Source organism: Stegostoma tigrinum, chromosome 5, assembly GCF_030684315.1.
Source record: "Stegostoma tigrinum isolate sSteTig4 chromosome 5, sSteTig4.hap1, whole genome shotgun sequence".
NCBI lineage: Eukaryota > Metazoa > Chordata > Chondrichthyes > Orectolobiformes > Stegostomatidae > Stegostoma > Stegostoma tigrinum.
The window spans coordinates 127,463,174-127,488,218 of NC_081358.1; the positions used below are offsets into that span (position 1 = coordinate 127,463,174).

Sequence of the window (25,045 nt, forward strand, 5' to 3'; positions counted from 1 at the left end):
TTTAAAGTCGGTGTGTTATTTATTTGGTTAGAAACTTTGCTAACACAAGAGAAACAGTCACAGCTCCCAACTCATACAAAGTGTAAGGAGAAAGAACTGCAGCAGCATCTTCAACATCACACCAGTCTAATTTCTGTCACAAATACCAATGATACAAATCTATTGATACTCTAATTTGAAATCAAATTAAATTGCACAAATTTCCATTGTTGTCAAATTCCAGCTTGTAAAGATCAGTCTGCAAAAACCATTTAAAAGCCACTCCTCCTTTAATCCTCTTCTGGAATTTCACATTCGTAAGTCATCTTCACACGCTTCCCCATCTGTTGGACATGGTCTTCATTGATTTTTTCCAAAGTTTCAATCTAAACATTTTTGTTTAAGAAAGGCAAATACATTTTTAGCACAAGGACATATTAAACTCAGTGTTTCTGCTAATCTGATTTAAAACTGTACACTTCAAACAATTGCACAATATTAGTTTTCACTACTAAAATGTTTCAGAAATTGAAGCTGTCTCCAAAGCCAACATCTCAAACCCCAGTAAAGCAGCTAGAACATATTTAGTCATATGTAAATATTAGAAATAATTTCTTAATGAATGAAGAAATTTTACACCACTGGAGAAAAATGCTTAAGTAGCTTTTATATTTCCCACTTTCAGAAATACACTATTGGGGAATAGCACAAGTTATTGGCTTATACAGTGAGTGGTTTACAAAGTTAGCCCTCAAAAAAAATTTGCATGTGTATAAAAGCAAAGTACTGTGGATGCTAGTGAAATTCAGCAGGTTTGGAAACTTCTGTGAAAAGAGATACAGAGTTAATGTTTCACAATCAATAATGACTTTCTCTGAATGGGGCTGGAAAAGTGATAGTTTTTATATTGTTAACGAAGGGAGAGGAGGAGTGAGTGGCCTTTGCCCAGTCCATAAGAATGATCCCCAGCCTTCCATTTCAATAATTCTTGTTCTCATGCTAACATTCTTGTCCTAGGCTGGCTACGGTGTTTCAGCGAATCCCAGCACGAACTGAGGGAGCACTCATTTTCTGCATAAGCACTTTAGAACTTTCAGGACTCACTGTGTTCAACAACTTCAGACCATGAACACTATACTCCAATTTGATTACACCCCACTTCTCTCCCCAATATCTGGTTTGTACTCAGCACAGCTGACCTATTCTTCTGCTACTAACAGACTTCATTTAAATCTCTCCTCTCACCTGTAATCATTAATACTCTCTGCTCTCAGCACCTTCACCATCAGGTCCGCTCACCCCGGCCCCACTTTTTCAACAGAGGGAAAATATCATTTTCCAGATTCCTTTATATACCGGACTTGAAACATTAACCTGATTTTTCTCTCTGTCTACAGATGTTGCCAGACTTGTCAAGTTCATCCAGCACTTGCAATTTTTATTGCATGTTCACCACTCCTTTAACATAGTAACACATCTTAAAACACTTAAAAGCCATGCTTCATTCCATGAACAGATTTTACCTCAACCAGGAAGTCCACTTCATTATCTGCTGTAATATCTAAACCAGAGACAGCATTGAAAAGCTCCCTTTCACCTATTGCATCTGTAACTCCTGACTTCTGGAAGAACTGCAAGGAAAGCAGTATAACAATAATTGTATACACACATGATATTAGAAAACCATAAATTAAGCATATATCAATTCTAAAATAATTAAGTTCAAATATGAAACATGCATTTTGATGTTCTAATATAGTAAACAGCAGCAAATTTGCACACAGTGAGCTCCCATACACCGCTGTGTTAAAGAGCAATTTGTTTTAGTCATGTTTTACTTTAAGCATAAATATTGGATATCAAGATCCACTGCATTTGAGACAGAGCCATGAGCATGCAAACAAGGGCTTTACGGAACTTCTGTTTTATTGTTTTTATTTTAGAGAAACTGAATTCAAAGAAAGGATATTTTAAAAACTTTCACAATTTTGGTTATACCACACTTGAGTATTGTGAATTGTTTTGGTTTCCATGTAACCAAAAAGATGCAGAAACACTGCAAACAGACAAAAGACTTGTTAGGATAATTTTAGAACAGGAACAAACTACAGGGAAGGGCAGAGAATTTCAGTAAAAAAGGCTAAGGAGCCTCCTGATGAAGGTCTTAAAATTAGGAAAAGGGTAAGTAGGGCAGATGTAGAAATCTTTAAATCAGACAATTCAGCAGAAATGTTTATCCAAGAATGGTAAAATGTGGAACTCAACTACCAGGAGTGATTAAGGTAAACAGTACTAATGTAATCAAAGGAAAGTTAAATACCATAAATTACAGTGGAGACATTGACTCTGTCAGCAGAAAAATCATGTTTTGTACACACGTTGTAAAAGTCAACATCAACACAGCCTCTGGCTACTGTCTTTCACTGCATCGGCCAATGCTTGTATTAGCTGTCAGCCTCAATTTTTCAACCACAAATGTTTTATTTCCTGGTATCTTTTAGCAGACGTAGGGATAGAGCAGACAATACGGGCTGTGTTGCAAATGGACATGGAAATTGCACTGTGGCTCAGTGGTTAGCACTGCTGCCTTACATACCAGGGACCCGGGTTTGAGTCCACCCTCGGGCGACTGACTGACCGTGCAAGATCCACACATTCTCCCCGTGTCTGTGTGCTCTGTCTTCCTCCCACAGTCCAAAGATGTGCAAGGTAGGTAGTTTGGCCATAGTGCCCAGAGATGTTTAAGGTAGGTGGGTCAGACATGGGAACTTAGGGGAATGGGACTGGGTGGGATGCTGTTCGGACAGGTGGTGCGGTTTTGTTGGGCCGAATGGCGTATTTCCACACAGTAGGGATTCTATGAATTTCTATTAATTTTATTAGTGTTTTTGGAGGGATTTTGAGCAACTTACATGCTGACACATTTAGTATTTACATGAGGGAGAAAAGAATGGAGGTGGTGAGATAGGAAAAGATGAAATTAGATATATGGTACAGAACATCAGCATTGGCTTAGAACTGTTGAGCCAAATAGCCTGCATCTAGGCTGTAAATTAACATATGTAAAAATTCATAAATTAATTGCAGCTAAGCCAATTGCATAATGTGGTTCTGTAACAGAGAAAGTAATGAAACTGATACCTGAGAAACATTTTTGCAATCCCTGAAGAGAAACTTGAGCCCATGAGGGTGTGTCGGTTCTACAGACTGACTGACATCAATCAACCAAACCTGTAAAGAAATAAAACAAGGCAGGCTGTAATCATGTCAACTATGTGGAAACACCAGATCTCATCTCTATTCCTTCAGAATTCCAGTTGCTGTGGTGGGAAGGGTCTTCAACATTGATTTCATAATTCATGCTATCATCCTCAGTGTACTGCCTTACAGTGACCATAGTGGTAATGATATTGAACTGGTAACACAGAACCACAGGCTAATGCTCGAGGGATGTAGGTTTAAATCCCACTATGACGGATAAATTTGAATGAATTCCAGATTTTTAAAAAAATAGCTTAACTGTGGCCACATAAAAAGGTAAAGTCACCATATCCTACCAGACCATAAGGCCGCTCTCTCTTTAGATGCTGGTGGTTTAAACTGAGCATCACTACTGCGAAGTAGAGTCCTTCCTGGTAACCTCAGCCATTGTGGGAATTGAACTTATGCTATCGGCAATGCAAACTAGCCAACCACCCAACTGAGCTCACTGCTTTCACTAAAGCACACCTGGTTCACTGACATCCTTTAGTGAAGGAAGTCTGCCATCCTTACTCGGTCTGGCCCATGTGCGACTCCAGAACCATAGCAATGTGGTTGGCTTTTCACTGTCCTCTGGGCAACTAGCGATCAATAATATATGCTGGTCCTGCCAGCAATAACTACATCTGAAGAACAAATAAAAGAGAGAGAGTATCTGCTGACACCCCCCAAAGTACACTCAGTAGACATGAAAAATATGCCAATACTGCCAGTGATGTCAGTCCATCCCATGTGCCCATATTTATGGTGCTTATTTGGGCGCCATCATGTTTTACACTGTCAGGGCATCTCGTAAAGTCTGTCTTCAGAGAACACTCTGCGTGAGCAACACGTATTTTCTGGGGGTGAGGAAACACAGCCAAAAAAAAATCTGGTAAACTACTAGAGAGGTCCAGACTAATGCCCCAATGACATGGGACATGGGTTCAAATCCCGTCATGGAGTCTGGCAGAATTAAAATTCAATTAATAGCAAGAAATCAGGAATTTAAACCCAGTCTCAATAGTAATGAGTATGAATCTGGGTCATTTAAAATTTCACAACTGTGATTATAATCTTTCTTGGGAATCATGGTTTAGAATCAGGTGGGTAAATGAAGCTGAAATACACATCAGCAGTGATCTGACTGAATGGCCACATCTTCCATATTCCTAATATCATTTAAATGATAAGTTTGTTTTACAAGGAAATTTTAAAATTATGCTAATTTTGTGTTCAAATTTTAAAACCTACCTGCAGCCTTCTAACAGACAACCTATGACCTCTACCATCTAGAAGGATGAAACCAGCAGATACATGGGAAACCCCCTGCAAAGTCCCTTCCAAACCACTTACCACCCTGACTTGGAAATATATTAGCGTTCCTTCAGTGTCACTGGGACAAAATCCTGGAATTCCATTCCCAAAGGCATTTTGTGTCAATCCACAGCAGGTGGACTGCAGCAGTTCAAGGCAGCAGCTCACCATCACCTTCTCAAGGGACAACTAGGGATGGGTAATAAATGCTGAACCACCAATGCAATGAAGTTAGGACTTTGCACTCCATTCCACTAACTTATCTAGTTAATGTCTGGTTAGCTAGTTGTCTTTGTTTTCCATCCAGGCAGTAACATTCCCGCCAAACTTTCTTGCCTCCTGCACGTGTAAATATAGTCTCACCTTTCCCATGTGCCACAACATGTTGTAAGCACTCAGATCAGCATGAACAAGCTTACATTCTGTGTACAGCTGCTGCATCATCTGCGAGAGAAGACAAACATAAATCACACAAAGAAAGCTTTTACCAAAGAACATTAAGTAAGAGGAGGAAGTGAGTTGATATGATGCAGGCATCTGGAGGTAATGAAAGGCAATGCTGACGTGGTGCAAGGAATGCTGTCACTTTAAAAAGGTTATTTTGTCCTGGGTTTTTTCTCCAAGGAGACACGAGGGACAAGTTTTTTTTTAAAAACAGAGCGGTAGGAGTCTAGAATGCCGGGGTGGTGGTGAGAGGCAGATACAATAGAGACATTTAAGGGAGTTTTAGATAAGCACATGACTATGCAAGGAATGGAGGGATACGGACCAATGGCAGGCAAATGAAGGGATTAGTTTCATTCGGCATCACGTCCAGCACAACATTGTGGGCCGAGAGCCCGTTCCTGTACCGTATGTTCTTCCCTCCTGCCTGAAAGAATCTATGTTAAAATTTACCTTTTTACCAAGACGTGTTTACAGGATGTTACTATACTGGAACAGTTAATTAGTTAAGCTTTTGTATCAAGTTGACTAAGTAGGTTAAGTTTCCAATAGTCAAGTTATTCTAAATTCCACTTTTCTTGCTCTTGTTTTAGCTGCAGTGTTTAAATAAATTGTTTTTCTTAAAACATGCACACGCACCCCCCAACCAACCCCAGTGGCTACTGACGTTTCCTGAAATTGTGTTTCTTCTGCACAGACCTCCAAGGTACACGTATGGCATTGGCTGCCAAATCGTGCGTGCCCCTTACAGGACCCGGTGCCACCAGCACAACCCTACCCAAACAGACACAGATCCCACCCCACGCAAGACCATACCTTCCACAATCCCACACAGGCAGATACTCCATGCCCTCCTCTCCTCCACCACCCAACACAGGCATCCAAACACTGCCCTGTACCAGAGACAGACTAACCCACCTGCGTGCACACACACAGACCCAGTCAAATATCCCCAAGGCCCAGACATTGTCAATGCATCCAGGTTTGACTTTTGGATAGCGCACACCCCCACCATTACCAAAACAGACCCAGAACAATTAAAAACAGTACAGCATTTGTATACTGTAAACTGAGCACGTGTGGAGGAGAAATTACTTACATCCAAAACCTGGTAGTAAGCCCGCTTCATATCTTCAGAGCTGAGTTTAGCATCCTTCAATTTAGGAGCTGGCACATGGTCCTGACCAATGAAGGACATCACCAGAATGTGCTTCTTAAGCATAACCACCTCTGGACAACAAATTCCAGCTGCCTGCATTCTGCAGAAAGACAAATCACAGTAAAATACATAACTGCCATATCAGCACCTTGCATTCATATAGCATCTTTATGAAAGGAAACACCCTTAAAAAGGGTTTCACAGGAACAAAACAGAGCCACAAGTACACATGACCATAACACCATACCGCTTAACTCTTGCACTGTCTCAAAATTATCAGTATCTGACCTTCAGTAAAAGCTAAATACTGCAGATGCTGGAAATTTGAAACAAGCACAGAAAATGCTGAAGAAACTCAGCAGGTCTTGTAGCATCTGTGGAGAGAGAAACAGAGTTCAGAACAAGGATGAGATTTGACAGATGAGGATGAATTTTTTTTCTCCCCCCCCCTCACACAGCGTAGTGAATCTGCAATTCTTTACTCAAGAAAGCTGTCAAGCCTGGGGTGGTTAAATATATTCAAGGCTGAGAGAGATTTTTAATCAGGAAGGAAATGAAGGGTTATGGAGAAAAGGCAGCAAGGTGGAGTGTGGATTATGGACCATCAGATCAGCCATGATCTAACCGAATGGCAGTGCAGATTCGATGGGCTGAATGGCCATTCTGACATTATATCTTATGGTCTTCAGATCTGCAAATTAACACTCATCATCACAGCTACTCATTTCCCCCAACACAGGCGTCTGATAGGGAAAGGCATCACCAGTGCATATATTTAAGCCTGGAAGTAGTCACCAGCATGGAAGAGCCGATTATCATGGGCCTGGCATCAAGGAGTGCTTTAGCCCCAAACATTATGTAAAGATCAAAGCATTATACAACTGATGCAAATGTTAAACAACATTCATATCAGTTATATATCCTTTGGTCTTTTACTTATAAATTCGGTGTCTTGACAGTTCCTCTCTCATTATACCTGACAAAGAGACATTAGAAAAGCTTGTGCATTCAATTAAACCCATTGGACTATAACTTGGTATCATGCATGTTTTGACCATGTCCAACACCGGCACCTCTACATCATGACCCAAACATTATATCACTGCGGTGTTTCCCTCCCTCCTCCTCTAACCAAAAATAAAAGCAGAGAGAGAGACACATGCTATTGGAAAATTTGTTGGTAGCAGAGGTAGAAGGAAGACATTGGCTGAAGGGGCTTCGGTGAGCAGCAGCATAGTAAAAATTACAGGTTAGCTCAGATAACAGTCCTTTTAACTTTCTTTTTTAGTCTCAGCGCATTTGAGATGGCAGTTAGAGCAGTGGCGTGCTCCTCCTACAGGATGTGGGAGCTCAGGGAGACTTCCATTGTCCCTGATGGCTACACCTGTGAGAAGTGTGCCCAGCTACGGCACCTGGGAGACAGTGTTAGGAACCTGGATGCACTTAGGATTATCCGAGATGCTGGGTGCATCTTCAATAAGAGTTTAAGTGAGATGGTCACACCTAATGTGCGGGTGGACAGCAGCTGGGTGACCACCAGGAAAGGCAAAGGGAGTAGCAGAGTGTGCAGGAATCCCATGTGGCCATTCCCTTTGAAACCAGGTATACCATTCTGGATACTGCTGGGGGTTGTGTGGAGGGAATAACCGCTCGGGGAAAGCACCTACAGTGGCAGCACTACAACTGGCTCTGGGGCACAGCAGGAAAAGGTAAAGGTTAACAGGACTTTAGTGATAGGACATTCAATAGTTACGGGGACAGACAAGAGATTCTGTAGCCGTAAACAGGAATTCAGGATGGTGTGTTGCTTCCCAGGTGCCACGGTCCAGGATGTCTCGAAGCGACTGCAGAACACTCTCAAGGGAAAGGGTGAGCAGCGAGAAGTCATTGTGCACACTGGCTTAGGTAGAAATAGGGATGAGGTTCTGCAGTGATTCTAGAGTGCTAGAAAAGAAGTTAAAAACCAGGACCTCAACAGCAGTATTCTCCGGATTACTTCCAATGCCACGTGCTAGTGAGGGTAAGAACAGGAGGACGTGGCAGATGAATGCGTGGCAAAGAACTGATGTGGAGGGGCAAGAGATTCAGACTCCTAGATCATTTGGATTTTTTCTGCACAGAGGTGACCTGCTCAAGAGGGACAAGTTGCCTCAATATCCAGACAGGCAGATTTGCTAGTGCTATAAGGGACGTCTTAAACTAGATTGGCAGGGGGGTGGGATAGTCAACAGAAGGCAGGCAAGTGCAAGGCTGGAAGGAGATACAACAATCAGAAATAGCAAGGTGAAGAGACAGGTCAGGCTGGAACACAACAGGGAGTGAGGAATGCCTGTTGGATTACATTGCGTCTATTTCAATGCAAGGGGTCTGACTGGTAAGGCCAATGAACTCAGAGCATGGCTAAGTACGTGGGACTGACTTATATCCCAAGTCCTCCCTGTCAGTAAGGAACTACAACAAGCTTCTGGAAAAGGCCTACTCCAATCGAAGCTTGTCCTTGATGACGACCTCAATCCACCAGCAGTATACCCTCCCTCATAACACCCAGATGAGGGAAGTTACCATACCAAGGAGTATCACCCAAGGACTAGCAGTGAGGGGTCTGGCAAGGCAACATCCACCCAGAACAACTTTTCTCATTGATGATCCTACCAAGTCTGGACTTGCTAACATCACTGAGGTAGTCAAAACCATCCAATTACAGCTGCAGTTCAGTATGAACAATGACTCACATTGTTAAGCATCATTCACTGACTTAGCCTGCCGTCACGCTTGAGAAATACCATTAGGCCACTGACAAGGCTATTGTTTAGCTCTGCAACCACACCCTAAATAAACATTTAAAAACTCAGATGATTCCTAGTTTAAAAACATTGCCTGATGAAAAGACGACAAGCAGATAGGACCAATCCTCATTGGAATTCAGAAGAACGAGAGGTGGTCTTTTGAAACGTAAGATTCTAACAGGGCTTAACAGATTGGATGTTGAGAGGATGTTTCACCTTGTGTAGAAACCTAGAACGAGGAGACACGGTTTAAAAATACGGGGTCTCCCATTTAATATTATGCTGCAAGTGTATGTTAGAACCTAACCGCAAACAGTCTGGGCATCTCAAACCCTCCCACACGAGCCAGGCCTAAAACCAGCCATTCCACTAAGCTAAGTGTGGCCGCACTTATTGATGCCGCTCACAACCTTAGCCACAACTCTACACCACTGCAATTTTCTCTTGTAACAAACAGACAGAATTTTAAAATAAGTATGTATACAACAGCATGATACAAAATGAAAACATACCAGACTTTCTGGCATCTCAAAATTCAGAGTAATCTTTCAATTCAAAGGAAAGAGACAGTACCTGATCAAATTATGCATTTCTTTCTCAGCCCACATACGAATGATTTTGCGAGGATTCAAATGGCTAAAGCGGTCTTTGAATCTGTAATCATCCTTGATGTACTTATCACGGTTTTTGAATTCATTAAGCGTAGTCTTAAAAACTTTAATGGCACATTCTGCAGGGACCATTTTCTCATCCATGCTTCAGAAAGAGAGACAGAAACCACAACAAATTTGTACAAATATTAATTCAAGTTTGGAGTTAGTCAGTGAGAATCACCTTGATCATTTGGCATGTAATAGAAATAACTGAAGTAATTTTGTAATTCTGTTTATTGTTAGCAAAATGATCAGTGGTCAGCATACACTTCCCAAATTTACAAGGGCCTTCAGCAGTTAGATGGAACACATGTACCCCCAATTAAGGAACTAAATAAGGGGAGGCAATGGTGTAGTGGTAATGTCACCGGACAGTAATCCCAAGTCTCTAATGCTCTGGGGACATGGCAGCAGATGGTATTTAGTACGAGTGATGAATCATCAATTGGCAAATGAATCCACCCAATTCACAAATGTCTTTTAGAGAGAAAAATCTGCCATCTTTACCCTGCCTGGCCTACGTGTGATAACGGACCCACAACAATCTGGTTGACTCTTGACTGTCTTCTGAAATGGCCCAGCAAGGCATTCAGTTCATGAGCAATTATGAATGGGCAAAAAAATGCTGGCGTTGCCAGTGACTTCCAAATTCCTCAAAAGGATAAAATCAACCACACTCGATGATAACTAGTTCCATATTCACTGGTTAAAGAAATTTCTATTGGAATTTATCACAGATCATTTTACGTTTATAACCCCGAGTTTAGATTCTCAACATAATCACAGATGACTATTTATCATTAGGAGTTGTCCATTTGATCCTCAAGCTTTCTCCCTCATTCGTTGACACCAAGACTGATGTGATAGTGGTCCGAACTCCACAATTCTGCCCTATGAATACACCTTTTGAAGAAGTTGACCCACTCACTCTCTTCACTTTTCTAATTCAATTTCTGATAAGTGGAATTGCAGTTGGGTGCTGGCCAGGGATGGGAAAAGTTGTGTGTTTGGATGGATACATACCTTCCACCATTAGCGTGGAAGATCACAGATTCTTTGCCTGTGCTGATGCAACCATTGATGCTTTCCAACACCCCAGCAGTCACCATTTTGTACAGAAGCAAGCGGGTTTTTGAGTCTATGGCTTGGTCCTGAAACAGTAAGAAAAACGTGAGAACAGAATTTGTCCAGCTCACTGGCAAGCAAAAACAGAATGCTGGAGAAACTCAGCATGGACCAGCAGCATCTGTGGAGAGAGAAACAGTTAATGCTTCAAGCTTGGTATGACTTCTTCAGAATTGAAAAGGGTTGGGTAATGGTGGTTTTTAACACTTTGACAGAGGCAGAGGACAAACCATGGGACAAACCATTCGGTACTGAATGCAAATGACAGTGGCCAATAACGTTGAAAGCAAAATAAAGGAGTAAGACAAGTGTAAATTAAAGGTATGAAAGGGTGAAAATGAAATTTCTTGGCTGAAAGCAAAGTTAGCAAAGTGAACAAAGCACATACAAGTCTAGGACAATAAAATGTGAGGCTGGATGAACACAGCAGGCCAAGGAGCACAAAAGCTGACGTTTCGGGCCTAGACCCTTCGTCAGAGAGGGGGATGGGGAGAGGGTTCTGGAATAAATAGGGAGAGAGGGGGAGGCAGACTGAAGATGGAGAGAAAAGAAGATAGGTGGAAAGGAGAGTATAGGTGGGGAGGTAGGGAGGGGATAGGTCAGTCCAGGGAAGACAGACAGGTCAAGGAGGTGGGATGAGGTTAGTAGGTAGGAGATGGAGGCGTGGCTTGGGGTGGGAGGAAGGGATGGGTGAGAGGAAGAACAGGTTAGGGAGGCAGAGACAGGTTGGACTGGTTTTGGGATGCAGTGTGTGGAGGGGAAGAGCTGGGCTGGTTGTGTGGTGCAGTGGGGGGAGGGGACGAACTGGGCTGGTTTTGGGATGCGGTGGGGGAAGGGGAGATTTTGAAGCTGGTGAAGTCCACATTGATACCATTGGGCTGCAGGGTTCCCAAGCGGAATATGAGTTGCTGTTCCTGCAACCTTCGGGTGGCTTCATTGTGGCACTGCAGGAGGCCCATGATGGACATGTCATCTAAAGAATGGGAGGGGGAGTGGAAATGGTTTGCGACTGGGAGGTGCAGTTGTTTATTGCGAACCGAGCGGAGGTGTTCTGTAAAGCGGTCCCCAAGCTTCTGCTTGGTTTCCCCAATGTAGAGGAAGCCACACCGGGTACAGTGGATGCAGTATACCACATTGGCAGATGTGCAGGTGAACCTCTGCTTAATGTGGAAAGTCATCTTGGTGCCTGGGATAGGGGTGAGGGAGGTGGTGTGGGGGCAAGTGTAGCAAGTGTAGGTGGGGTGGTGTGTGAGAACGAGGGGGATCCTCTTTGGGCGGTTGTGGCGGGGGCGGGGTGTGAGGGATGTGTTGCGGGAAATGCGGGAGACGCGGTCAAGGGCATTCTCGACCACTGTGGGGGGGAAGTTGCGGTCCTTGAAGAACTTGGACATCTGGGATGTGAGGGAGTGCAGTCTAGGTTTGGAGAAACACAGCAGGGCCAAGCCACCAGAGAAGCAGGAAAGTCTCTGATGCTGCCTGGCCTGCTGAATTCCTCCAGCTCAAGCATCGGCAGTTCTTCCTATCTCTAGTCTAGGTTTGGGTGTTGGCAGGATAAGGTGAATGGGTGGTGGAGAGAATAAACATCATAGGCCCATTATCTCCTTCATTTACTCTATTACTCCTTTCTCACCAGGATCACTGCCTTTTGCTTTGGGTACCCTCACCATTTGCTCCACTTGCTCCTCCCTCACTGTCACAAGCATAAAAACCACAATTTTCTAACCATTTCAGTTCTGAAGGATTCATACCAGACTCAAAACATTAACTCTCTCTCTCTACAGATGCTGCCAGACCTGCTCAAACTCTCCAGCACTGCTTTTATTTCAGATTTCCAGCATCCACAGCACTTTGTTTTTATAATAAATCACCAGCTGCTGATTTTAAACTAATTTCAAGAACCAGTCATTTCAACAAAGACTAGGTAGGAGAGAGAATGTCAACATTTCCATCAAACCCACACTGGTCACTCTGATTTCCCGATAGCTTCTCATCCATTACTCTGCTCCCAGAGGCAGGAGGGCGTGAAACCGAAGGATCATCAGAAGAACTGGTTGGGGACGAGAAGCAGATTTAACAAATCATTTTCAAAAGGGAGAACTGGGTAAATACTAGCAGGGGAAAATTTCTCAAGGTTATGGAGAAAGGAGGGGTGCAATAGGGCAAATTAGATCATTCTTTTCACTAGCTTGCATGGTTGTGATGAGCTGAATGGCCTCCTACTACATTATATCATCAAGTATGAGGGCATATTTAACAAAGGGAGACGTACAGAAGTAGAATGTTCTTTTGTTTCATGAATTCTAGCACTGCGCCGCTGTTCAGAATAAGAATACTGCTTCAGTGCATTGAAGACACGATTAGGTAGCTTCAAATCCATCCCGATGCCATCGCCCACCTGGAACCCTGGAGCAAACTGAACACAAACACATTTTGAGCTGTTAAACTTTTATAATTTGTTCCTATCAAAGGTGAGTGTCTCTGACAGTATTTATTGCTACCAAGAATCTCATCTGTTTACCTAGTACTACCTACAACATATCTTCAGCACAAGGCCCATGCACCTCAATTTGCTTTGCAGTTTAGGAAAAGGAATGATTCCATTTACAAGAGGGGTAAGCACGTGGTTAATGCTTAATGCCATTTTTCATGACAAGTTCATCAATATCCGTTATTCACAGGTAGGAACAATCATTTAAATAAAGGTAAACACCACCACTCCTACCCTACTCCTAATATAAATTCATGACGACACTAGAAATACAAAAACAGAAATGTTTACATTTTCCATTCGTGCAGTATTCCTTCTGCCACAGGTCACTTCATCGTGCTTGGTAGTAATCTCTTTGCCCTTTCCCACAAATCCTCGTTTTGCAATTGGTGAAGGTTTATCTGGTGACACACACATTTCATGACCTTACATATTATTTCAGAAAATAAAGATAGATAAGAAAAAGCCTTAATTAAAATGTGAAAAAACTCATTCTAGGCTCTGAGCATCAAAATTGAAACATATCTAACTTGTGGCAACATGACAACTGTGTGGTGCCTAGTTTTAATGTCTTATCTGAAAGACCTGACAGTACCACACCCCTGATAATAAAACATGGGGCTGGATGAACACAGCAGGCCCAGCAGCATCTCAGGAGCACAAAAGCTGACGTTTCGGGCCTAGACCCTTCATCAGAGTCTAGGCCCGAAACGTCAGCTTTTGTGCTCCTGAGATGCTGCTGGGCCTGCTGTGTTCATCAAGCCTCACATTTTATTATCTTGGATTCTCCAGCATCTGCAGTTCCCATTATCACAGTACCACACCGCTGCAGTGTCAGCTAGACATTTGCACTCAAGCAAAGAACTATGACTTCACCCAGAGCCTTGAGACTCAGGCAGCAGACCGATCTACCAAGTCACAGCTGACCTTAGCCAGCAAAAACTTTTTAAAAGGGAACTAGATTCACAGACTGACTTTCTTTTTAAAAAGGGAACATTTAAAACACCACTGGAATGAGAAGCCAACCCTTTCAAACAGCTAGTGCAGCTGGGATATAAAAACAAAATCATTCTTGAGATGTGAGTACTGCTAACAAGGACAGCATTTATTGGTCAACACTAAAACTGATGGCCAATTCAGGGAACAACGAAGAACAATTAAGAGCTGACCCTACCTACTCAGAGAGGAATATTGGACTGGAGTATAAGAATAAAGAAGATATGCCTCAACCATACAAGTCCCTGGTTAGACCTCCCTGTTTTCCCTAGAATTTAGAGGCTTAAAGGGTATTCTCATCAAATATATTAACAGGAAAATATAGGGTAGATAAAGCTAAACTATTTCCATCTGTTGGGGACTTGAAAACAAGGGGGCATAGTCTGAGAATTACAGCCAGACCATTCAGGAGAGATGTTAGGAAACACTTCGACACACAAAGGGCAGTAGAGGTTTGGAACTCTGTTCTGCAAGTGACAGTGGATGCTAGATCAGTTGTTAGCTTTAGATCCGAGATAACAGAGTGTAGAGCTGGATAAACACAGGAGGCCAAGCAGCATCTTAGGAGCACAAAAGCTGACGTTTCGGGCCGAGACTCTTCATCAGAAATTTTCTGATGAAGGGTCTATGCCCGAAACGTCCGCCTTTGTGCTCCTAAGATGCTGCTTGGCCTGCTGTGTGTTTATCCAGCTCTACACTCTGTTATCTCGGATTCTCCAGCATCCGCAGTTCCCATTATCTCTGATACAGTTTTAGATCTGAGATACCTGCATTTCTGAGGTTGTTGCCAGCTCACCCAGCTGGCGAGTTCTCATTCAGATGTTTTGGCACCATGCCAGGTGATATTATTTAGCGGACCCTCCGATGAAGCAAGGTTATTCTACTCTGCTTGGAAGTTACACCAATCTGTTATGGTGAGTACTGTCATGTGAGTGAGTGAGTGAGTGAGTAATGACACTACTCACCATGACAGATCAGACAGTGTAACTTCCAAGCGGAGTAGAATAATATCGCTTCATCGGAGGGTCCACTGATGAAGTCACCCAGCATGGTGACGAAACATCTGAACAAGAACAAGCCAGTGCGGCGAGCAAGTCAATAACCTCACCCACAACCAGAGCTATAAATCTTTGCCAAAACTTTGAATACATACATTTCTGTTAAGCAAAGGTATTAAAGGGATATGGACCAAAGGCAGGTCCATGGAGTTAAGCTACAGATTAGCCATGACCATACTGAATGGTGGACCGGGCTCGAGGGGCTGACTGGCCTGCTCCTGTTCCTGTGAGATAGGTATAGGCTCAGACAGCGTAATAAAAACAAGATTCCTACCTTAAAAACACAAGTGAGCCAACTGGTTTAGCAACACCTGCAGGCGCTTTCGCTGAAAAAATTAAAACCTGAACTCAAAATGCTGTTGCTACAAAATATTTTCATTGTATTCTTTCTCACTCTGGAGGCAACATCAGACAGTTATGATTTCTTAAAGGATTTCTCAAAAAGCAAAGGAGAAGGGCAGCATAATGACTCAGTGGTTAACACTGCTACCTCACAGGGAGGCAAGTTCAATTCCACCCTCAGGCAGCAGCCTATGTAGAGTCAGCATATTCTCCCTGTGTCTGCGCGGGTTTCCACCGGGTTCCCAGTTTCCTCCCACAGTCCAAAGATTTGCAGGCTAGGAGGACAGGCCATGGGAAATGGTAGTGGGATGGATCTGGGTGGGGTGCTGTATGGAGGGGTGGTGTAGACTTGTTGGGCCGTGGCCGGTTTCCATGCTATTGGGATTCTATGAGAAATGTCCTCAAGTAGTCTTCCTGAATCAGTATCACATGGCACATGAAAAGTAAAGAAGGTCTGGACTAAATTAATACAGTCAGAAACAAAGAAAACTCAGTCACATCAGTGGAGACATTACCAGGTCCATAGGGATCGTGCCGTGTATCCTGCCAATCGACTTCATCATCTGAGCTTTCACTGTCTTCATAAGGATGAACCATTCGATAATTCTCAAATGAAATAGATACTGGACAAAAGAGACAGCAATAAACCTTATTTTCTAAGCAAACACCATAAACCCTACCACTAATGACAACTACAATGCTGTAAGTGGAACTAATTTCACACCATTTCTATATATTACTATGTTCCATTATTGAGGCAAAGGAAATAATCCTGATTAATCAAGAGACTATGCTGTAGTTGTGACGATGAGGTCTGTTTGATATAGTTTAGAGAGTGTATTCAAATAAACTCTTCCTTATGATTCCTGCTGTTTGGCACCCCCACTCCAACACAGTGTTGATGTGCCAGCCAGAGGTTTTTAGAAAAATTGTTTAATAATTTAGTATTCATATTACTAAACACTCAGTTTTATTCTTTACAGGGGCAATAACACACTACATGGAGCATCTTTCTACCCCAAGGAATAACGACACTGATCCATTTTCTGAATCTCTTCAAGACAGGATTGTTTTCTATATGATGCAGTTTAGTAATTCAATAAAGAACATCCCAATTTATCTTCTTAGGGAGATTACAAAATAGCTCGCAACTATAGGAATAAACGGTCTCAATTTCTTTACAGTATATCAGCATTTTTCCTCATTCATGGGATGTCAGAATTGGTCTAATTGCCATGGCGAGCAGGAGAATGAACTACCTCTTTGAAGTAACTTAAGGAGTGTAGGGACAGCGACAATACCATAAAGGGAGAGATTTCACATCAGCTTAATATTCAGATATCAGAAATTTGACCCAGTGACACTAAACAAACCTTCTAAAACAATATTAATACTTAGTTATAATAAATCATTTCTGCAGTAAACCGAAGAAATTGAAATCTGAGGAGTTAAATTGTGACTGTTCACTATCAAAATGGCAGATTTATCCAGTTTGTGAAATACTACTTCAGGAATGCAAGTATCATACTACACAAAGTACACAAACAAAACTGGATTAGTAGAGTTCTGTTAGTACCTGTAAAGGGAAGAGAGACAGGCAATTTCTACAGGTCATTGTACAGTGCGGAAGAATTACTTTAGAGTTGCAGAGTCAAAACCCAGCAGCACAGCACTCAGCCTGGTTGGCTTAAGCTGATGTGAACCACAAGCGATCCCTTACACAACTGGCATATTGTTAACTCATGGCAGTGGTTAAGGTGAATGGCACACATGCTTTTAAGGGGAAGACTGACACAAGCAAAAGGGAATAAAAGGGTATTTTGATGGGCTGGTATGGAATATAAACAGCATGGACCAGTTCAGCCTGTTTCTATGCTGTACATTCTAAACTTTCCAGCATCCTTGGTTACTTTGCTTTTTGTCTCAAAACTATCTACTTTTTTTACCCCCCTTTATTCATTCACAGGATGAGGGCATCACTGGCCAGGCAGTATTTATTGCCCATCCCTAATCACCCAGAGGACAGTTAAGAGTCAACCACACTGCTGTGGGTCTAGAGTCACATGTAGGCCAGACCAAGTAAGGATGGCAGTTTCCTTCCCTAGAGGACATTAGCGAACCAGATGGGTTTTTCGACAAACAGCAACGGATTCATGACCATCATTAGACTCTTAATTCCAGATATTTTATTGAATTCAAATTCCACCATTTGCTGTGGGTCAGAACGTTATCCAAGTCTCTGGATTAACAGTCCAGCAATAATATCACTAGGCCATTGGCTTTTCCTGTTGCCCTTGGAGTAGGGGGGAAAATAAAGCAATCAACAAACTTATGGTAATAAAATGTGAGGCTGGATGAACACAGCAGGCCAAGCAGCATCTCAGGAGCACAAAAGCTGACGTTTCGGGCCTAGACCCGAAACGTCAGCTTTTGTGCTCCTGAGATGCTGCTTGGCCTGCTGTGTTCATCCAGCCTCACATTTTATTATCTTGGAATTCTCCAGCATCTGCAGTTCTCATTATCTCCAATCAACAAACTTATAACATCTTGAATAAGGCTTTCGATAGAAACATCTTAACACAGAGGGCAGGCAGAGTGAGGAACTCCCTAGCACAGGGAGGGCTTGAGATAAACATAGTAAATTTATTTAAAGGGAAGTTGGATGAGTACACAAGTGAAAAAGGAATAGAGATATATGACGTGGGGTGAGATGAAGCGAAAGGAGGTAATGGAGAATAAATATCAGCATTGATCAGTGGGCTGGATGATCTCTCTGCTTTACACACCATGCACTTCATATTAATGTTTTTATTTCCAGAAGGTGTCAAAATGATTACAATAGAATAAACAGGCCAACACAGTGAAAATCGAGGTACATGAGCTCCCACCTTTGCTGTCACCATTAAATTTATTTTCCTCGCGGCGAAGTTGCGCGTCATATTCTCGGTCAAACTCCATCTGCAACATCTGTGCTAGCAGGAGATCACTGGAGGTTTCAGTCCCTTCTCCAATCAGAGCTGTTGTATCAATACTGAACACAAGAAGGGGGTTTAATTTTTTAACCCATGGGATTATGAAAATTAAAATGAAAGCTCAAACTTTTCCAGTATGAAAATGGTTAGAATGCGCAGCCCAGGAAAGTAATCAGACAAATACAGATAGTGAGCCAAACAACTTTTAGGACTATAAGACTGTCTACATCAGTATACTTTAACGAGTGCTTCAAAGGACTGAGAGGGGGAAGGAGGAGGAGTGCAGATGTCTTTGAAAAGAAAGCTGCAAAGGCAACAGCTGAAATCACGGCCACCAACAGTGCAAAGGAGGGAGCAGGAGTTATTCAAAAGGTAAAGAATTGGAGAAGCACAGAAATCTTGAGTTAGAACTGGAGTCGGCCACCAGATCCCTGTGCATGCAGGCAAGATGAGAAGGGCACAGAGATAGGGAGAGAGAGAATTTCAATATCAAGGCCCCGATGGACCAGGAGCTAACCTAGCTCAGTGCGCACTGAAGTAAACACAGCTTGGGACCCATAAAGCCACAAGCAATAGATAAGAATGGAAGGCAAGAGCCTGGTCAGAGCTGCACTGGAGTAGTCAAGTCTGGAGATAAAGGTAAAGATGAGAGTTTCTGCAGCACATGAGCCGAGACAGAGAGGTGATGGAGAACACGGTGAAAACTTGGCTCACATAGACAGAGTTTGTTAACAGGATGATTATGCCTCGGATACTGATTTTCAAAGGAGACAGAATTAGCGATTAGGTGCTGAACTCTGGTCATCCCAAGTTCAGATGAAGAAAACTAACACATCCAGTATTAAGCATGGGAAAACTGATAGGCAGTTGGGAGTCTAAAGTAGAAGAACTGGGTACTGTCAGTATACACACAGACTTTGTTTTGACTTTCTAAACGGGCAGCACATGGACAAGTAACACAGGTGGGACCCGAAACATTAGCCCTGATTTTTTTCCTTCACAGATGCTGCCAGGCCTGGCAAGCTTTTCCAGTGACTTCTGTTTTTGTTCCTGACACGTAGTTATGGATAGGTCTGAGTGAAACCAGACCTAACAGTTTAGGAACGGAGTACAAAAACGTAGTAGGAGATCCCAGAGTATAACTGGACAGAGTGTAATGGAACTATGTCAAGGGAAAAAGTATGAGGAAACAGACATTCAAAATCTCCAGAGACCAGGAGTTTTTTTTTAAAAATCCATCATGGGACATGGGTATTGTTGCCTGGTCCAGCATTTATTGCCCATCTCTAATTGCTCTTGACAAAGTGGTAGTGAGCTGCTTCCTTGAACTACCGCAGTCCACGTTGACCTACAATGCCCTTAGGGATTCTGGCCCAGTGACACAGGAGGAACAGCAATATATTTCCAAGTCAGGGTGGTGAGTGGCTTGAAGGGGAACTTGCAGGGATGGTGTTCCCATGTATCTGCTGCCCCTTGGCCTTCCAGATGGAAGAGGTCGTGGATTTGGAAGGTGCTGTCTGAGGATCCTCGGCGAATTTCTGCAGTACACCTTGTAGATAGTATACACTGCTGCTGAGCGTCAGTGCTGGAGGGAGTGGATGCATGCAGATGTGGTACCAAGAAGCAAACTGCTTTGTCCTGGATGGTGTCAAGCTTCTAGAGTGTTTTTGGAGCTGCAACCATCCAGGCAAGTGGGGAGCATTCCATCACACTCCTGACTTGTGGACTGTAGATGATGGACAGGCTGTGAGGAGTCAGGAGGTGAGTTATTCGCTGCAGTAATCCCAGCCACTGACCTGTTTACTTAGCCAGCGTTTATACGGCAAGTCCAGTTACATTTCTGGTCAATGATAGCCCCAAAATGTGGATTGTGAGGAATTCAGTGATGGCAACACTATTGAATGTTAGATTTTCTTGTACTGGAGATGGTCATTGCCTGGCATCTGTGTGGTACAAACATTACTTGCCACTTGACAGCCCATGCCCAGATGTTGTTGCATTTGTACATGGGCTGCTTCAGTGTCTGAGAAGTTGTGAATAGTGCTGAACGTTGTGCAATCAAACATTCCCATTCTAACCTTATGAGTGAAGGTCATCAATGAAGCAGCTGGTTAGTTGTAAACACTACCCTAGGGACTCCTGCAGAGATGACCTGATGCTGAGATAACTAATGTCCAAATGCCACAACCAGCTTCCTGTGGGTCAGGTATGATGCCACGTGACACCCACTGATTACAGTTTTCCTCGGACTCCTTGATGCCACACTTGGTCGAACATGGCTGTCACTCTCACCTCATCTCTGGAATTCAGCTCTTTTGTCCATGTTTGAACCAAGGCTGTAATGAGATCAGGAGCGGAGTGGGCCTGGCAAAACTCAAACTGGACATCACTGAGCAGCTACTGTTGGATAACACTGATGATTCCTTCCATCACTTTATTAATGAGGGAGTGTAGACTGCTGGGGCAGTAATTGGCTGGGTTTAATTTGTCCTACTTGGGCACCCTGGACAACTTTCCATATTGTTGGATAGATGCCAGTGTTATAACTGGACTAGAACAGCTTGGCCAGGAGAGTGGCAAGTTGTCAGAGCCCACAGCTTTTGGGCTATCTGGAGCTGCCAACTGTTTCTTGATCTCATGTGAGTGAACTGAATTGGCTGCAGACTGGTATCTATGATTCTGGGGATTACTGGTGGTCACTCAGCACTTCCGGCTGAAGGTAGCTGCGAATGCTTCAGCCTTATCTTTTGCACTGATGTGCTGGGCTCTTCCATCATTGAGGATGGGGATATGTGTGGAGCATTCTCCTCCAGTGAGTTGTTTAATTGTCCACCACCATTCATGACCGGGCCCGGCAGGCCTGCAAAACCTAAATCTGATCCATTGGCTGTGGGATCACTTATCTTTATCACTTGCTGCTCATGCTATTTAGCTTGCAAGTAGTCCTGTTTGGTAGCTTCAAAGCAGGACATCATCTCATAACGACTGTATGGTGTTATTGGTCACTCTTACCAATTCTGTCAAGGGCAGATTGAAAATACTCGACCTCGTCCTTGCCAATTTTGCTATGATCACAGTTGCACAGTGGATCTCACTTAGCAGACAGTAATGAAGCCCTGAACCAAACTACGTTCTCTCCTTCTCACCCCACACTAGCATTTTTTTGAAAAACTATCACATACCTAATGGCATGAGGGAATGCTGCGCTCTCCTCTTGTTGCTGCAGTTCTTTGGCAAGCTCTTCACTCATTACATCAGAAAGGGAGCAGGGAGTTACGGTGGAAGGTACTGACACCCAAGGACACTGTGAACAACATCAAAAGCAGTTTAGAGAGAGAATCTCAATCACAGTGACACAAAGGGAGCAATCCTGGTTCCTCAGGATACTTACTGTGATGCATAGCACACTTAAGAGACTTGTTTTAATGAACCGTGCACTGTTAGGAGATAAAGTGTGGAGCTGGATGAACACAGCAGGCCAAGCAGCATCTTAGGAGCACAAAAGCTGACATTTCGGGCCCTAGGCCCTTTTTCTGATGAAGGGTCAAGGCCCAAAACGTCAGCTTTTGTGCTCCTAAGATGCTGCTTGGCCCGCTGTGTTCATCCAGCTCCACACTTTATTATCTCGGATTCCCAACATCTGCAGTTCCCCTTATCTCATGCACTGTTATGAGCTTGTTTTTCTGCTGCAATTTTGACATAATCCTGTCTTTTGCTATAGTGATTGAGATTTTAGGAGAGAAGCTCTAAGCACAAGTGTATGTTGGCTCATATTTAAAAACAACTTGCACTTAACTTTCTGTAGCTTAGCGGATGCACTGTCAGAGTGTGGTGGCTTGTGGACCATTGCACAGATTAGGCATTGAAAGAGTTAACTGATCTGAAGCGTTTTTTTTAAAAACTGAAAGGCTTTCCTGCTCCCAGGAAGCTGCTTGGCCTGCTGTGTTCATCCAGCCCTACACGTTGTCTCAGATTCTCCAGCATCTGCAGTTCCTATTATCTCTTTTCTGAAAATTCTCTCATTTTCCAGCTTTCAGGGTGACTAGAAACAAGTTATTGCTCCACTTGACTGAAGATATACAGAATGACATTCAAAGATTATTTCTTCTTTATGGCAAGATGTGAATCTTTATGCATATCAAAACAAATGCCCTTTTACAACTTTCCAGCATTAATTTTCACTAAGTTACAGGTTATTATAACAGTCACTGCCATCAGGTTGTTTCTATCTTTCATGTCATGACTTATAGCAAGTGCTTCCTAAGCCTTTCCCGCTGTGACCCTACTCTGAAGCATAAAAACAATGATCCCTCAATGTCAAGACGGGTTTTTTAACGTATGCTTGTGTAAGAGTGTATGTAAAGCTGTTATTCAGGAGTATCAGTGCCACTCAGTCAGAAATACACATTGTTGCCCTAGCACCATCCCATCTGTGATTCTGACCTCCATCTTGGGAAGTCTCAACTTCACAAACGTGTTATTAAAATGTAGGTTTAATTCAGTCGGAGCTTCCTATTCTGGATCTGTATGGCATCAATCATTTTAACAAAGCTTGCACTGCTTTTAAAAGCAGATAAGGCTCCTCCACCTAAGGTCATGGTGACTATGACTAGAGGCATCTCTCTAGTTTTCAAAGCATACCCTACAATGCTCAGATCATTCTCCCGAGGTGTAGACCAGCATTAAATAGAAGGAACAAATCACACCTACATCAAAAGCCAATACTTCTCTTTGTAAATTAGCCAAGTACTGCAATATAGTAAATAAAATCAAAAAGGAGGCAAAATGAAATCAGTTTGAAGAGATTTCAATTTTATCACAGTAGCTTTCATAACAGAAGAAACTTTTTACGGCTGGAGCTCCACAAGAGGCGAGAGGCAGAACAGCACATCCCCACCCACATCAAAATTACAAAATATCAGCTGACAGCCTGTGAGTCAGACCTGAGACTCATACAAGAAAAACATTTATAGGACTGCAGGGAGAGAACAGAGGTATTATCAGAGGGGTAGGCTTTCAGCATTTGAGCTGAATCAAATATTCCAGATCATGGTTTTCCCCACACTATCCCTATACTTGGGAACAGAACAGCCTTGTGCTGATTTAGATGATCCTATTTATGCTATCACATTTGTTTGTTGGTCCAGGTTGACTACCACAGATCCTGTGCTCCTCCCTCACATTCCACACAGATGAACTGCATCCAGTCCATTCTATCTAACAACCATCCAGGGTGGGGGGAGACATCCAGGGTGGGGGGGGGGGGGGGAGAGAAGAGACACACAGGGGGGGGGGGGGGGGGGGGAGGAGAGAGAAGAGACACACAGGGTGGGGGGGGGGGGGAGGAGAGAGAAGAGACACACAGGGTGGGGGGGGGGGAGGAGAGAGAAGAGACACACAGGGTGGGGGGGGGGGGGGGAGAAGAGACACACAGGGTGGGGGGGGGGGGAGGAGAAGAGACACACAGGGTGGGGGGGGGAGGAGAAGAGACACACAGGGTGGGGGGGGGGGGAGGAGAAGAGACACACAGGGTGGGGGGGGGGAGAAGAGACACACAGGGTGGGGGGGGAGAGAGACACAGGGTGGGGGGGGAGAGAGACACAGGGTGGGGGGGGAGAGAGACACAGGGTGGGGGGGGGAGAGAGACACAGGGTGGGGGGGGAGAGAGACACAGGGTGGGGGGGGGAGAGAGACACAGGGTGGGGGGGGGAGAGAGACACAGGGTGGGGGGGGGGAGAGGCACAGGGTGGGGGGGGGGAGAGGCACAGGGTGGGGGGGGGAGAGGCACAGGGTGGGGGGGGGAAGAGACACAGGGTGGGGGGGGGGAAGAGACAGAGGGTGGGGGGGGGAAGAGACAGAGGGTGGGGGGGGGGAAGAGACAGGGTGGGGGGGGGGGGGAAGAGACAGGGTGGGGGGGGGGAAGAGACAGGGTGGGGGGGGGGGAAGAGACAGGGTGGGGGGGGGGGAAGAGACAGGGTGGGGGGGGGGGAAGAGACAGGGTGGGGGGGGGGAAGAGACAGGGTGGGGGGGGGAAGAGACAGGGTGGGGGGGGGAGAGACAGGGTGGGGGGGGGAGAGACAGGGTGGGGGGGGGGAGACAGGGTGGGGGGGGGGAGAGACAGGGTGGGGGGGGGAGAGACAGGGTGGGGGGGGGGAGAGACAGGGTGGGGGGGGGGGGAGAGACAGGGTGGGGGGGGGGGAGAGACAGGGTGGGGGGGGGGAGAGACAGGGTGGGGGGGGGAGGGGGGGAGGGGAACGGAGTTAACGTGTCGGGTCCAATGACCCTTTGGTACCTGGCTTCTCCAGGGCTGGGATCCGGCGGCCGGACCCGGGGCCGCTACCTGCTCCATCCTCCCGGGTGACGGATGGGATCCTGGCCGCTGGGTCGAGCTGGGGCCTAGAGTCCGGGAAATCAGGAGCGTCCCCCACAACCGGAGAAACCGCTCCCGCTGCAAATGGCGGCGGCCGGAACCGGAAACCGGACCGT

At 44.4% G+C, this 25,045-nt stretch overlaps 1 protein-coding gene across 1 annotated transcript; it reads right to left on the minus strand.

Moving 5' to 3' along the window:
* On the minus strand, positions 1–25,045 carry riok3 (RIO kinase 3 (yeast)). Its single transcript, XM_048528696.2, has 13 exons — positions 24,852–25,045; positions 21,742–21,863; positions 18,476–18,618; positions 16,103–16,210; positions 13,483–13,592; positions 12,973–13,116; positions 10,602–10,729; positions 9,499–9,681; positions 6,080–6,239; positions 4,900–4,980; positions 3,121–3,210; positions 1,503–1,610; positions 1–365 (listed from the first exon to the last, which is right to left on the minus strand). The coding sequence occupies exons 1-13, from the start codon at positions 24,906–24,908 to the stop codon at positions 270–272; spliced, it is 1,530 nt and encodes a 509-aa protein (XP_048384653.1). The 5' UTR covers positions 24,909–25,045; the 3' UTR covers positions 1–269.